This window comes from Brachyistius frenatus, unplaced genomic scaffold (genome assembly GCF_029030835.1).
Source record: "Brachyistius frenatus isolate BFR_SWC_R1_liver_20210118 unplaced genomic scaffold, ASM2903083v1 Contig_323, whole genome shotgun sequence".
In the NCBI taxonomy this organism is placed as follows: Eukaryota; Metazoa; Chordata; class Actinopteri; family Embiotocidae; genus Brachyistius; species Brachyistius frenatus.
Window position 1 is genome coordinate 247,078 of NW_027210922.1, and position 13,718 is coordinate 260,795.

General features: G+C 44.6%; 2 protein-coding genes, 1 long non-coding RNA gene and 1 other non-coding gene across 4 annotated transcripts in view; 2 read left to right on the top strand and 2 right to left on the bottom strand.

Moving 5' to 3' along the window:
* Positions 1-1,651: 1,651 nt before the first annotated feature.
* nufip1 (nuclear FMR1 interacting protein 1) lies at positions 1,652-7,025 on the top strand. Its single transcript, XM_069723320.1, has 10 exons — positions 1,652-1,975; positions 2,893-2,978; positions 3,065-3,169; positions 3,261-3,323; positions 3,420-3,496; positions 4,312-4,404; positions 4,507-4,682; positions 5,166-5,312; positions 5,980-6,239; positions 6,418-7,025. The coding sequence occupies exons 1-10, from the start codon at positions 1,747-1,749 to the stop codon at positions 6,847-6,849; spliced, it is 1,668 nt and encodes a 555-aa protein (XP_069579421.1). The 5' UTR covers positions 1,652-1,746; the 3' UTR covers positions 6,850-7,025.
* A 552-nt stretch (positions 7,026-7,577) lies between these two features.
* Positions 7,578-13,718, top strand: part of LOC138635706 (cilia- and flagella-associated protein 47-like) — a 37,826-nt gene continuing 31,685 nt past the window's right edge. The window contains exons 1-14 of the mRNA XM_069723319.1: positions 7,578-7,792; positions 8,506-8,663; positions 8,774-8,889; positions 8,991-9,129; positions 9,381-9,465; positions 9,585-9,725; positions 9,819-9,988; positions 10,365-10,471; positions 10,597-10,826; positions 10,920-11,112; positions 11,712-11,928; positions 12,230-12,382; positions 12,676-12,856; positions 12,988-13,084. Of these exons, the coding sequence (XP_069579420.1) occupies positions 7,649-7,792; positions 8,506-8,663; positions 8,774-8,889; positions 8,991-9,129; positions 9,381-9,465; positions 9,585-9,725; positions 9,819-9,988; positions 10,365-10,471; positions 10,597-10,826; positions 10,920-11,112; positions 11,712-11,928; positions 12,230-12,382; positions 12,676-12,856; positions 12,988-13,084 (2,131 nt within the window). The 5' untranslated portion in view covers positions 7,578-7,648. The remainder of the gene's footprint in view (positions 7,793-8,505; positions 8,664-8,773; positions 8,890-8,990; positions 9,130-9,380; positions 9,466-9,584; positions 9,726-9,818; positions 9,989-10,364; positions 10,472-10,596; positions 10,827-10,919; positions 11,113-11,711; positions 11,929-12,229; positions 12,383-12,675; positions 12,857-12,987; positions 13,085-13,718) is intronic.
* On the bottom strand, positions 8,372-9,754 carry LOC138635710 (uncharacterized). The gene is made up of 3 exons (XR_011312164.1): positions 9,670-9,754; positions 9,039-9,157; positions 8,372-8,862 (listed from the first exon to the last, which is right to left on the bottom strand). It is a non-coding gene; the product is annotated as an uncharacterized lncRNA (long non-coding RNA).
* trnad-guc (transfer RNA aspartic acid (anticodon GUC)) lies at positions 10,220-10,291 on the bottom strand. Its single transcript has one exon. It is a non-coding gene; the product is annotated as a tRNA-Asp (tRNA).

Here is a 13,718-nt window from a genome sequence, read left to right on the forward strand (position 1 = left end):
AAAAAGAGTCGACTCATCACCTTCTTGTAGACAGCGTTGATGTTGGTCTTCCAGTTCAGTCTGTTGTCATGGAGACACCAGGTACTTGTACTCCTCAACCATGTCCACCTCCTCTCCCAGAACTCTCAGCGGTTGTGGAGCCGTCGTCTTCCTCCTGAAGTCGACCACCATCTCTCTGGTCTTGGCCACGTTCAGGAGCAGGTGATTCCTTCCCGCCCACTCCACAAAGTCCTCCACTACTGCCCTGTACTCCTCCTCCCGTCCATCCCTTATACATCCGACCACTGCAGAGTCATCAGAGAACTTCTGCAGATGGCAGGACTCTGAGTTGTTCTGGAAGTCAGTTGTGTATAAGGTGAACAGGAAGGAGACAGAACAGTTCCCTGAGGAGCTCCAGTACCACTGACCACCGTATCAGACAGCACACTGCCCAGACAGACAAACTGTGGTCTGTCTGTCTGTCTGTCTGTCTGTCTGTCTGTCTGTCTGTCTATCTATCTATCTATCTATCTATCTATCTATCTATCTATCTATCTATCTATCTATCTATCTATCTATCTATCTATCTATCTATCTATCTATCCTCAACAACACCGTGTCCACTGTGGAAACCTTCAGGTTTCTGGGATCCACAATCTCCCAGGACCTTAAGTGGGAGTCCAACATCAACTCCATCATCAAGAAGGCCCAGCAGACAATGAGGAAGCTCAACCTACCCCAGGAGCTGCTGATCCACTTCTATTCAGCCATAATCCAGTCTGTTCTCTGCACCTCCATCACTGTCTGGTTCGGATCGGCCACCGAACAGAAACAGGATACAACGGACTGTCAGGACTGCAGAGAAAATCAACGGTGCCGACCTGCCCTCCGTTCAGGACTTATACACATCTAGAGTCAGGAAACCGGACAGGTAGCATCTCTGCAGATCCATCCCACCCTGGACACCCTCTGTTTCAGCTCCTCCCCTCTAGGACAAGCTACAGAGCACTTGGACGTTTTGCACTAGGCCCAACCGCATCAGCACCATTTGCACGAGGTGCAATTGCGCCATTGTGTAGGTGTATATATTAATTTATATGCTGTATATGTTTATTTATGTTTAAATGTCAATTTATGTCTGTCTGCTTTTGTTTTTTGCTCGCTGAGAGTGAGGCTAAGTCAAATTCCTTGTATGTGTAAACATAACTGGCCAATAAAGCTGATTCTGATTCTAAAAATAGGATTAATTTCTTAAAAAAAAAAAAAAAAAAAATCACTAAACCAAACCAATGTAGGTGTCTTAAACCCACGTGATATACACCAAATATATATATAAAGACTTCATATAGTATTTATGTTTGTACTTATTCGCAGTGACATTCTTCACACGAGTGGACAGTAAATTGCAAATAGCGCTTTTTCACCCAACATGGCAACCCGAAAGAAGCTTCATATCAAAATATCGCGAGAAGTGGTGGCAAAGGTGCCGCAAAGTAACACAGTTTATAAAATGACAACTAAGAATAAATTACAGGTAAGTATATCGTGTACAGTTTAAAAAAAACGATAATAAATGTATTAAATTATACACGGTCAATACATTTACATTTATTGGCTGTAATTTGTGTTTCCTGCTTCTCCCGGAAGTGACGCTGTGCGTGAACGGGAGCAAAACATGCGCATGTGAGAGCTGCGTGGTTCTGCCGAGACGGGGAAAGTTTTACGTCAAACTAGTTTGTAACTAACGTGAGGAAAAAGACTTCAAGCATGAACGAACCGGGTCACTATCCTCCGCCGGACTTCGACTGTACCCGCCGGAACTCCTTCCAGCCGCGACCCAGCAGCTTCCACGCCGGCATGTGGAGCTGGAGCGAGCCGCCCTCCGAGCCCGGCCGGGGCCACGGCGGCGATGCGGGCTGGTATCGCGGGGCAGCGGCGGGGCCCGGGTACGGTCCCCCGCCGGGTCGTGGAAACTACGGATCTAAACGTCCACACAGTGAGTAGCATAGTGTAGTGTCTCCCGTCGATGTTGTTATTGTCGCCTTAAAATGACTGATATCTGCAATAAAAAAAACATAGACGCATCGATTTGATCATATTACGAATTATTTTTCCTTTAGATAATTAACAGCTTCAAACATCGCAGTGGAACTATATTAAAAAGACCCTTTCATCTGTAAGTCCCCTGTAAGGTCCAAAAAAAAAAGAAGCTTTATCCTACTACATTTCCCACAATGCATCATTCTGTGGCCGTCCCTGATTGGTTAAATTGCTTCACAGCTGCAGTTTGTAACGCAGCTTTCCTGCTAAAAGCAAAGAGGGTAAAATGCATCCCGTGACATCATCATGACATCATCAGAGTTCTGTGACCACAGACCGTTTATAAAAGTGGACGCAGCTTCCGGGTCTGAACAATGAGGCCTTAGGCTGCAATACCACCGAGTGCCACCAGAGGTTGGCTCCGAAAAACCTCCATAGACTCCCATTAAATTAGTCTTATAACATTCTCAGTCAATAAAAATTCTCCACGAGTTATCTCGGTGTTGTTAGCTAAAGTCACTCCTTCTTCTTAGTTTTCTGGAGGTCCATCTGAAAATAATCCCTCATTCATTAGAAAAGAAGATTCAAGAAGACCTGTTTTTGGGGGCGTGTCTGTTTGATTGACAGGCCTGTGGTGCAGTCAGGTTACGGCTATCGGTGGGGGGGGACGGAGTATCGTCGGGTTTCCAATCAGATCGAGTCACTAGCTCCTCCCCCCCAGCTCGCCCAAATATGGTCACTTCCTGCTCGGGACTGGCAATAATGGGCCGAGCAGAACCAGCTTTGTTGCACAAAAATCAGCGGCGTGCTCCTTTTACTAGTCAGACATTAAAATCTTAACGTCGTACCTCTTAACTTCTGCGTCGTGTTCAGGTCAAAACTTCGGTCGTGATCGGCATCAAGGTGGACATCCAGGCGGGAGACAGAACTACGGACCCCCCAACCATCACGGCAAAAAGGTGACCAGCCATAAGAGTCTTTCATTCTGTTAATGTTGAGAAAGATTCACAGCTCCGTGGTGAACCGACGTGTTTCCAACCCGCAGCAGAAAATCAAGAAAGAGCCGGAGTTTTCTCATTTCTGTGACACGTGCGACCGAGGCTTCAAAAACCAGGAGAAGTACGACGAGCACATTTCGCAGCACGTCGAGGTACTTCACCCAGATTCGACTTAAAGTCTATTACGTTTTACTTTTAAGGTTGTTTAAATGTCTTTGGGTTTTTGCCGACTCCTTCCTTCAGTGTTCGGTGCCGACCTGCGGCTTCACGGCGCACGAAAAAATAGTCGCCATCCACTGGAAAAACGTGAGTTTGAAAACTTAACGGGAGCTTTTAAGATCGTAAAGTGTTGGGACTTTGACGGACGTCGAATGTTTTGTCCCCCCCCCCCCCCGACCGTAGAGCCACGCGCCCGGGGCGAAAAGAATCAAGCTGGACACGCCGGAGGAGATCACGAAGTGGAGAGAGGAGAGGCGCAAGTTAGTGTTTCGCAGAAGGAGTTTAGAAAGTGTGACAGCCGCGCAAAAAAAACATTTTCCTTAAATTAAAAAGACGTCAAATAATCCAACTGGAGATCGTTGAAAGGTAAATGTCATTTATGTGACACGACGCGACAGGATTTTAGCATTTTTGTTTATTATTTTTTCCCCCCGGTGTTGCACTTTTCAGACGGTCCCTGCTGGCACAATGTAATTTTCGGAGTTATAAAATATTCTCTCCTGATTATGACATCCAGATGTTTTTATTATGAGAAAAGATCTCATAATTGCCATTATTATTGTTATTATTATTCTGGCTTAGTGTCATGTCACATAAGTCACATTTACTTTTCAATGTTCTCCAGTTGGTTTATTTTACATCTTTTTAATTTAGGAAAATATGATTGTGCCTGAATTTTTATGGGGAAAAATATCCAATAACTTCTGTCTCTTTCCATGTTATGTCTCCATCTAACAATAATCTCCTGCTGGTTCTGTACTACGACAAGTCTTGGTTTTATAAATATAGACCTTTGCATAATTTTGAGGAATTTTTATTGGGCAATATTCATCAATAATCACTTGTCGGTTCTACTGCAACTCTTAGCTTATGAATACGGAGGCTTTTTTTTCCAATTTTTTTTTTAATCTTTACCCTGAATAAAATATTATTTAACAGTTTTTGCAGTTTCTTTTTGGGGTTGCACTTTTGTAACGGTCCCTTCCAAGATATTAAATTTTTTCATAAACATATGTGACCAGCAACACGTAATTATCGCTTTTTTTCCCTTTTTTTTTTTCTTCCGTATTCGCAGAAACTATCCGACGCTTCAGAATATCGAGAGGAAGAGAAAAGTCGTGGAGGTGCGGGAGGAGACGGGAGGCGTTTTGGAAACCGCTCAGTTCGGGTAAACGTATAAATCTGATGGATGAATTGGGTGTTCTGCTCAACAGTTAAACAATGTGCCCTGTCGAAATCCGACCACGACAACTTGTTTCTTTCTTTTTAGGCGAATGAGAGGACGGGGACGCGGTCGAGGTCGTGGGTGGAGCAACAGAGGTTTCCAAGGGCAACCGCCGCGGTGTCATCCGCCACCGGACGGCGGTGCCACGGAGAGACTCAAACCCTCAAACCAGCCGTGCAGCGACGGAGACCCGCTGGGAGCTCTGGCCAGCAACGAGCACGGTCAGCCAATCAGTAGTTATTAAAGCAGTTCAAACACGTCATCGTATTTTTAATACGTCTGCTCTTTTATCCCATTTTTTTGGTGCTTTTTTTTTTTTTTAAACTATAAAATCAATCCAATCTCCCTCTGCTTTGATTGGCTGTTTAACGCTGCAGGAAACAGTCACGGCACCCCCGGACTCCGCCAAAATAAAATAATCAAATTTCACATTTCTGTGACAAAAATCTGGGAATTGAACGTGTTTAAAACTTGCGATTGATATTCGTTGGATGTGTTTTCAATTCAATTTTATTCATATAGCGCCGAATCACTACACAGGTTATTTTATGGCACTTTAACGCAGTGAAGTCCTCACAGCAGAACTTTACATTATTATACAGAGAAATTCAAAAACTCCCTTTTAACAGGAAGAAAAACCTCCCAACAGGAGCAGGCTCAGAGGTGGGCGGAGTTTGTAATCTAGTTTCTCCTTTTGCTCCCAGATTCGGACCGGGAGGAGGAAGTGGCGGCGCCCGAGTCCAGGACCGGCGGCGGCGGGCTGGTTGTGGCCCCGAAGCAGATGAGCTCGGCTCTGGGGTCGCTGCTGTCTAACTACGGCTCCACGAGTGACAGCGACGAGCAACCGGAGGGTGAGTCTACCGCCCTCGTCTGCTACACAAAAGGTCGAGGAAAAAAAAAAAAACGAGGAGGCAGAAAAGCCCAGAAAATGTTTGAAAAAAATTGTTAAAAAGCAAAAAAAAAAAAAAAACGGTCTAATTGTTGTAAACGACCGGCAGCTGAAAACATGTTCAAGCATCAGATGAAATTAGAGCTGCAGGTTGAAATATATATATATGGGAAAAAAAAAAAAATATATATATATATATATATATGAAAAAAAAAAATATATATATATATATATTTTTTCACTGATCTGGCCAACATTCAAATATTATTACCCACCACTATTTACTTGACCAATAAAACTGATTCTGATTTTAAAAGGCGATTTTCCACACACACTTTTTCCCCATTTATCATCCTGTCATTATGTCACCGAAATGATCCTGGAATATTATTCTTTTTCAAAATAGTGGGGAAATGATATTTTATGTAAATGGAGAACATCCAGGTAATGGAAAATATCTGAAATAGAGGTGGAAAAAGTTGAAGAAAAACCCCACAAATAATCCTTTTTATTCCTCCAGTTGACTTAATTTAACCCAAGAAAAGCACCGTTATAATTGGATCTCTTTGTTTATATCATAACTTCTTTTCCGTAGTGTTTCTATGAACATGTTTTCCTTGTTGTTTTAGTGACGCCCATCCAGAGAGCCGAAGAGTTGGTGCGGGAAAACCGAACCCTCCCAAACGGAACGACGCCGAGCTGCCAGGACGGAGGAGCCTTCAGAGGCGAGGAGACTCGAGAAGACCGAGTCCAACAGCCGCACTCTGGCTTTCACGGGCCGAACAGAGGAAGAGGAAGAGGAAGAGGGCGAGGAAGAGGAGGAAGAGGAGGCAGGGGAGGAAGACGCCAAGACACACAGCAGAAACAACGCACCACTTTACTAGCGATGGTGCGGCGTCATCTGACATTATTCAGGCATATTATATAACGTGTGTGTATATATATATATATATATATATATATATATATATATATATATATATATATATATTATATATAACTTTTCCTCAAAGTTCTAAATATTTTCATTCATCTTCTGTTATTATTTCTGTCACGTTGTTTTTCAGTTGCTGGCTCCAGATATCCGCCACGAGAGGAACGTCCTCCTGCAGTGCGTGCGCTACGTAGTCCGGAGTCGCTTCTTCGGGCTGGAGAGCCAAACGCAGAACCGGGACGGGACTAAGGGCGACGGCGCGGTCGCCGTGACAACCGGAGAGCGTGACTCGAGGCGGGAAGAGCCAGCGGTCCCAGAAGTCGTCGGCAGTCTCGAGGGTTTAAAAGAAAGCGAAGATGTTGCGGTTGACCGAGTGAGCTCAGGACAATCTCGTGATGTGAAATGTCCTGTAAGCGCTCGCCACACTGCAGCGGATTTCATCCAAAATACCCAAAACTCAACTGCCAGAGACTCTCAGAGCGATAACTGGACAACCACAGATAAAATCTCACCCGCCTCTAATATGTACGATGATGAAATGTGGGAAAATCCTGCTGCTGTTTAGTGAAACCCGTGGAAATTGCTTCGGGAGGAAATATTATTTTGTACTAAAACATAAAACTCAATCATTATATAATTTTTTTTTTTTTTTTTATCAAAAAGGACTTTTTTTTTTTTTTTTTTTTTATATATGTGGACAAATAATGTACTGAACAATTAAAATCTTGTTTTCTTGTAAAATAAAACAACTATATTGACAATTGAATATTTGTACATGTTTCATAATTTAATAAGGTTGAACTATGCCATTTTTTGTGTGTGTTTCGGCAGGTATATAAACCATTATATATATTACTAAAACTGCAATAACATCCTATTAGATACCAGGTGAGCTGTTAGATTGATTTATATATCGGGGCAGCGGATTTGGACTCCTCCATTTTGAAACAAGGAACGGAGCTAAGTACAGAAATTGCTCGTCAGGAAAGGAAATACGTCTTTTTTGAACAATAACGACAGCCTGGCTTGTTATTTATTTAATGTTATTTAAAGTGTACAATTCAACTGAAATAAACAAGAAAAAAAACGGTTTGGAGGACGGCGGCAGCCCTGTAGCTGCGTCCACCGGGCCGCCCCGGGGTGGTAAAACGAGTGCGTGTGTTGGGGACTCGTCGCCCCTGGATACCACCCGAGTGCTTAGCAACGGTTAAAGTTGACTGTCGGTATGCGACGGAAGAAGTGCGCGATGAACGCGTTTTAAAAGCACGTTTGAAAGAAGAAGGAGACACTCGTGGTATTTTACCGTCGTTATTTAAACTTGTATTTAAACGAGCTGTTGTTGTTTTTTTTTGTTTTTTTATATCATGGCCGGAAGTTGTGTCCGCGTTGACCCTCCGTGCGTGGAGTTCAGAGAGGTGACAGTCGGACGTGTTTACAAGATGCCGGTCACGGCGACGAACGTTGGCAAAACGTTAAAGAGGATATTTATTGAAAAGCCTGCGTCGAAGGTAACGTATGAACTACGAGCTTCAAAAAAAAAAAATAAAAACCCGTGTTCAGTTTATAACGACAATTTAGCTTCGTGGTGAAGAAATTGTTAATAAAGCGAGACGAGATGACGCAGAAATAAGTGGAAGCTCGCGAGCTGTTTCTGTTGGACTCGTCATATTAATCACATCTTAGAAGATAATGATCAAAACAACTGTCTTAAGCTTAAGAATAGAAAACAAAGTTAAGTTAAAAATGACAATTTAGCTTCATTACTTGTTAAGAAATTGTTAATAAGTGAGGCACGAGGACGCGGGAAATTAGCATAAATATGCTAACTGCGAGCTAACGACCCCGAAACCTTTTTCGGTTCGACTTGACTGGTGATGTTACAAAAAACAAAAATATAATTACGGCATATTTGTGTTTTGCTCCCATTTTTAATGAGGTAAAGGAAAAGACCGAAGACATTTTTGATGTTTTGTGCACGTGTGTCTTGGCAAGGTCATAATAAAGACAGGAACGACTTCAAGCAATGAAATAGGGGAGCGAAAACAAAAGTCTATCTATTTATCTGTCCTTCCTTCCTTCCTTCCTTCCTTCCTTCCTTCTTTCCTTCCTTCCTTTGTGTCGAGATGTAACGCAACAGTAATTTATGAAAGCGGCCCAACAATACAGTTGTTTTTGCCCCTTTTGCTCTATAAATACACTTAATCCCTGTCTGTTCCTGCAGTTGTTCAAGTTCACAGCATCCAGCCCGGGTGTGGAGGTGGCTCCTGGTCTGTCTGCAGGCGGCCTGTTGGAGTTCACTCCCAAAGAGGAGGGGGAGACCAGAGGCTGTCTCCTGATTCATATCGACGACGTGGAGATCATAAAAATCCCGCTGCTCGGGTGAGCGTCGCCAGACACGTGACGTGACAATTACCGCAAATATTTAGGTCTTTGTGATTCATGCGCACGTCTCCGCAAACACACGATCAATGCTGTGTCTTCTGCTCTAGGTTTCCCAGGGCTTGTTCCCTCGTCACGGACTCGGTGCTGGACTTCGGCTGTGTCATGGCCAGCAGCGAGGTGATCAGCAAACGTCATCCTGTCATCAATAAAGGATCAGTGGCAGGTAAATCAAGCAGTCTTTTTGGGGGTGGGTGATAATTGATCTAAAACATACAGTCTATGACAATGCATATGCACTTGTGTGTGTGTGTGTGTTCATTGAAGGGATGTTCCAAGTGCAGTACAGAGGAGACACCTCAGTCAGCCTCTCACCCTCCAGTGGAGTCGTCGCAGCTGGCACCACCCAGTGGCTGAAAGTGGAACTGCGCACAGACAGACCCAGGCTCATTGACGAGAAGGTCATGTACGTCAAACCTTTAAAGTCACGAGAACTGTGAACGAATATTGAAGGGGAGTAAACACTAAATGTAAAGTCAGATATTTTCTGGAAGGCAGATTTAATGTCAGGAAGAAAATATTGGAACTGCATCATCACACACTGGGGAATTTTCTCCCTGTAAAATGTACAACTCACTCTGGAAAATTAATCGTTTTAATTTGGTTGTTTACAGGTTTCGAGTAGCAATTCTGTACTTCCTTCTTCGTCTGTTTCAGGGTGAAGGTCCAGAACAGTTCTAGTGTCGTTTTCAGAATCAGAGCCAAGGTGGTGGACGAGCGCCTTGAGCTCTTTGACCCGCAGGTAGATCTCCAAAAGCAAACCCAGTCATAATACACCATATGCGATATTTAACAGTGTTCATGTAGACGTTCCTGTGTCTTAAAAAAAAAAGAAGCAAATTTTTCGTGTCATTTTCACAGGGAACTCCGCTGTCCTGCCTGCGGTTTGGACCCATCTACTTCAGGACATCGTGTGTGAAGAACGTGGTTCTGAGAAACAACTCACCCCGGCAGTGCGACTGGGTCTGCCTGCTCCAGGACACGGCCGCCGGGACCGAGGTGGTGAGTGAGTCCCTTAGAAAGGATGTAGCTGCCCATCTGACCGGAGATCTTAAAAAAACAACAACAAGGCACTGACTGTTGATGGCTTTGCAGGGAACAGACCTCCAGAGGAGCACAGACGCCGCCCTGGTGGCGAGAATGCAGATGTGCAGCCCGGCCACCCAGGACGTCTCTCAGGTCTTAGTGTGTGTGCCTAAACAGGGTCGACTGGGTCCCTATGACAAAACCACTCTCGCAGTACGCTTCAGCCCCGTCTGCAGGAGGTATGTCAGCGTTTTAATGTGGAAAAACAATGAAAGCACACTTTAGGGTTTCATTTCAAAGAGTATAAGGCACCAAGGAGTCTCAACATTGATAATACAATACATGTAATGTAGAAAATACCAAGGTAGTAGTGTTATATAACATTGTTTTACTATAAAAATGTTGTATAAAAGTATTATAAAGAGGAATTCAATAGCTTGAGTGGGAAAAAGCAAAGAAAAAAGTATTTCCTCCCCGTCGGGGAATTGAACCCCGGTCTCCCGCGTGACAGGCGGGGATACTGACCACTATACTAACGAGGAGTGATATGCTGGTGAAAAGTGTGCATTAGAGATAGTATTGAGACATGCCCGGACGTGGTCTCGTGTCTTCCAGTGTGACCGGAGCGAAGAAGCGCAACTCCCCGGCCGGGCGGCAGGACTACTGCCTTTTCCTGCTGTTCGAGTCCGTGGGGAGCAAACACGGCTTCACTCACCAGAACGGTACTCACGGCACGCCGCACGAACATTTACAGCCTCAGAGAACACAGTACTAAAAAGCATTGTTTTGAGCCAGCAGCGTGGTCGATACAACGCTGATAATCTGACGTTTCTCTCTGCGTCCTCAGGCCGCGGCGGCGTGGAGCTGGCGGTGACGGGCTCCGGGCTGCCCGTCTCGTTGGCGCTCAGTCCATCTTGCCGATTCGACTTCCTCAGCTGTGCGACGGGCCAGCGCGTCGATCTCCTGTGCGTTCTCCAGAACCTCTGCGCCCAGCTTCCCGTCAGCTTCCGTTTCCGCCGAGTGCCCCACTTCGCCGCCGAGCCCGCCGCCGGCACCGTCGGCCCCGGGCAGTGTCAGGTGAGAATCGCAATATAGATTCACTTATTTACTTACAAAACCCAAGCAGAGTAATTCACTTTCATCTTCTTCTTCTTTATCGTCTTCCCCCAGGATGTGATTTTGTGTTTCAACGCCCGGCAGCATGGGAGCTTCGAGGCGCATCAGAAGTTAGACGTGTTAGGTCACGTCGTCTGTCAGAGGGACTCTGCTGAACTTAAGCTGTGCAGCGTCCACACCGTCACTCTGCACTTATCTGCCGTCTGCCACAGCGAGACGACCCACCCGGTGCCTAAACTAAATCTTTGTGAGTATTAAAAAGTGGCACAAAATTGTTAGACAAAGGCTAAACAGCTGGTCACAGAAATGTAAACATGCTCATAATAATGTGGCTCTTTGACCCCTTAAATTGCTGCTGTTATTCAGATGAGAAGTTACCAACTAAATAAAACACGTAATCAAAATGTTTTCATATTGTGGAGGCAATTCGCTCTCAAAATATCAAAGGTTTTGTTTAGTTCGATTGCCGTTTCCGTGGCGACACGTGGGGCACGACTAACAACTGGAAAACAATCGGTCGGGTCAGTCGACTCTTATGTAATGTATGCGATGTTCACCAGGAAGTAGGCGGACCCTTCGCAACAACCCTTAGCAACGATCCTTGGCAACGTCCCTAGCAACGACCCTAGCAACGGAGGGGATTTCTAGTCCCGTTTATCGCTTTCTAGAGATCGACCAAAAGAGACCCGATTTCACCAAACGGGTCTCATTTAATAGTAAAAGTAAAAACAACATTATATTGCGTATTATATTAAATTCAATCACAATTCCATATTCTCATTGAGAAGGCAGAAGGTGGTTTTGATGTACCGTCTCATCCTCCTCGTGTATCCCCCCCCCCCGCAGCTCTCGGCAATCCAATCGGGCCGCGGCCTCACGTCCGCCGCGGCGACCTGGCCCGCTGCGGCGGGATGTTCCGAGCGGCCGTCCTCAGCGCCGACAGGACGCGACTCCACGAGCACCGCAGGGAGGGAGGTCCGAGCGCGGAGGCGGAGGAGCTCCTGGCCTTCCCTAACGACCGGGCGTCGAGCCTCCGGCCGGACCCGTCGCACCTAAAGTACAGGTAGAGGTCAAACATTTTCACAATCCTTTTAAGATACGTGTTGAAAACCCACATTTGCTTTCTTTTGCCGGACAGACGCGGTCAGTAAGATTTGATACGGACTTCATTTGAAGCTTTTAAGGGGTGACGCCTTCCCTCATCCACCTTTCTAATCTATTTGTTTTCATTCTCTGGTAACAGAGAGCGTGCAGGCGAAGAGGGCCTGAGTCATCAGAATTTCCCGCTACATATTATTACATTATGGTATGTATTAAGTCGTAAATTTTGAAATGTGTTTCTACAACCTTCCCCCTGTCTTCAGGACCATCTTCACGGGCGTGCCCCGCTATAACTACGTGGACACCAGATACGCCTTCACCGAGGAAGAGGAGGAGCAGAGACGCCGGCATCGGCAGATTTACGCCGACTACATCAAACAGCTCGGACGAACACAGACGGAGAGGGACGAGGAGAGGTCGGTTTTATTCTGAATATTATATGACTGTTGATCTTTAGGCCAAAGGTGAGCAATACATCAGCTTCAGCAAATATCTGCTGAACACTGCAGATATAAAATTGACTGAATTTTAGGAGTAGTCAATCAGAAATGTTTTTTTGTCCTCTGACAGCAAAGCAGACGTTATACTTTCATCTGCTTCATACATATTGAGCAGAAGTTACATAACATCAGAACTTTAAAAAAAAAAATGAATACAATTATTTATTCGGTAAAACACGTGCCCCTAAAGTTTGACTTTGTGTTTTTAGAGAAGAAGAAGAGGGGGAGGACGACGACGTGGACATCGGGATCGTTCCTGCCCACGGCCTCGTTCCCCCGACCCTCCTCCTCAGCGACATAAAGAACAGCAGCGCCCCGGACGGCGAGCCAAACCACACACACGGTTCCCCGGGAAACAGCCGTCCTCTAGACACGACCTCTATCACCCAGGTGGTGCGCTGTCAGGTCTAAAAAAAAAAAAAAAAAAAAACATGTTTCAAATCATTTAAATGTCGAAAATTTAACTTTTTTTTTCTTTCTTTCTGTCTTTCCGTGCATTTTTTTTTGTTTTTTTATTTCAGGTTTCCGAGGGAATGAATGGAGTTCCTACTACGAGCCAGGAGGTGGCGGACTGTGACAAGTCTCTGACTGCTGAGGAGCTCTACCAAGTCGTCATAGGTTGGAATTTGGTTGTTTTATGCGGCATTTTTAAACACATATTTACCCCACAAATAAAAGAAATACGCTCATGTTCTGTATCTTCAAACCTGATTATCTCTATTACGTCAGATTTGTGCATCCGCAGCCTTAAAAACTATATTTAAATTGAACTGAATAGAATTTTTAACTAATAAAGCATTTCTTTTTCCATTAATTTAGGAGAGTGTTCGGATTCCCACTCTTTCATAAATACTCGTACAATCAAAGTGAAAGAATTGAATAATATAACTCCATGGATTCCTCTTTGCATTTTGGGATATATTTGAAAACTTTTCAAAATTGAGGGATTCAAATGAACATCCCCCCCCCCCCCCCGAAAAGAACCTCTGACAGACTATGTTCACAAAGGGCTTATCTGTATTCGTTATTAATTTTTTTTTTTTATGTGAAACACTGCATGTCATTTTCTGGCTGTAAAGGACTTTGAGCTGCAATTTCTTGTACAAAAAAAGTTTCTTTTTCTCCTGAAGTCATTGTACATATGTTCACCAGGAAGTAGAGAGAGAGAGAGAGAGAGAGAGAGCGAGTCTCTTCACTCGGAGAACAGTAGTCGTGTCCAGGAGTTATTAAGGACCGCCCTCTTCTCCTCGTC

Excerpts from the sequence above, each read along its gene's own strand:
- nufip1 (XM_069723320.1), top strand. The coding sequence starts at position 1,747 with ATGAACGAACCGGGTCACTATCCTCCGCCGGACTTCGACTGTACCCGC. Across the intron at positions 2,979-3,064 it reads CCAACCATCACGGCAAAAAG|CAGAAAATCAAGAAAGAGCC; the intron begins GTGACCAGCCAT and ends TCCAACCCGCAG. Across the intron at positions 6,240-6,417 it reads GCACCACTTTACTAGCGATG|TTGCTGGCTCCAGATATCCG; the intron begins GTGCGGCGTCAT and ends GTTGTTTTTCAG.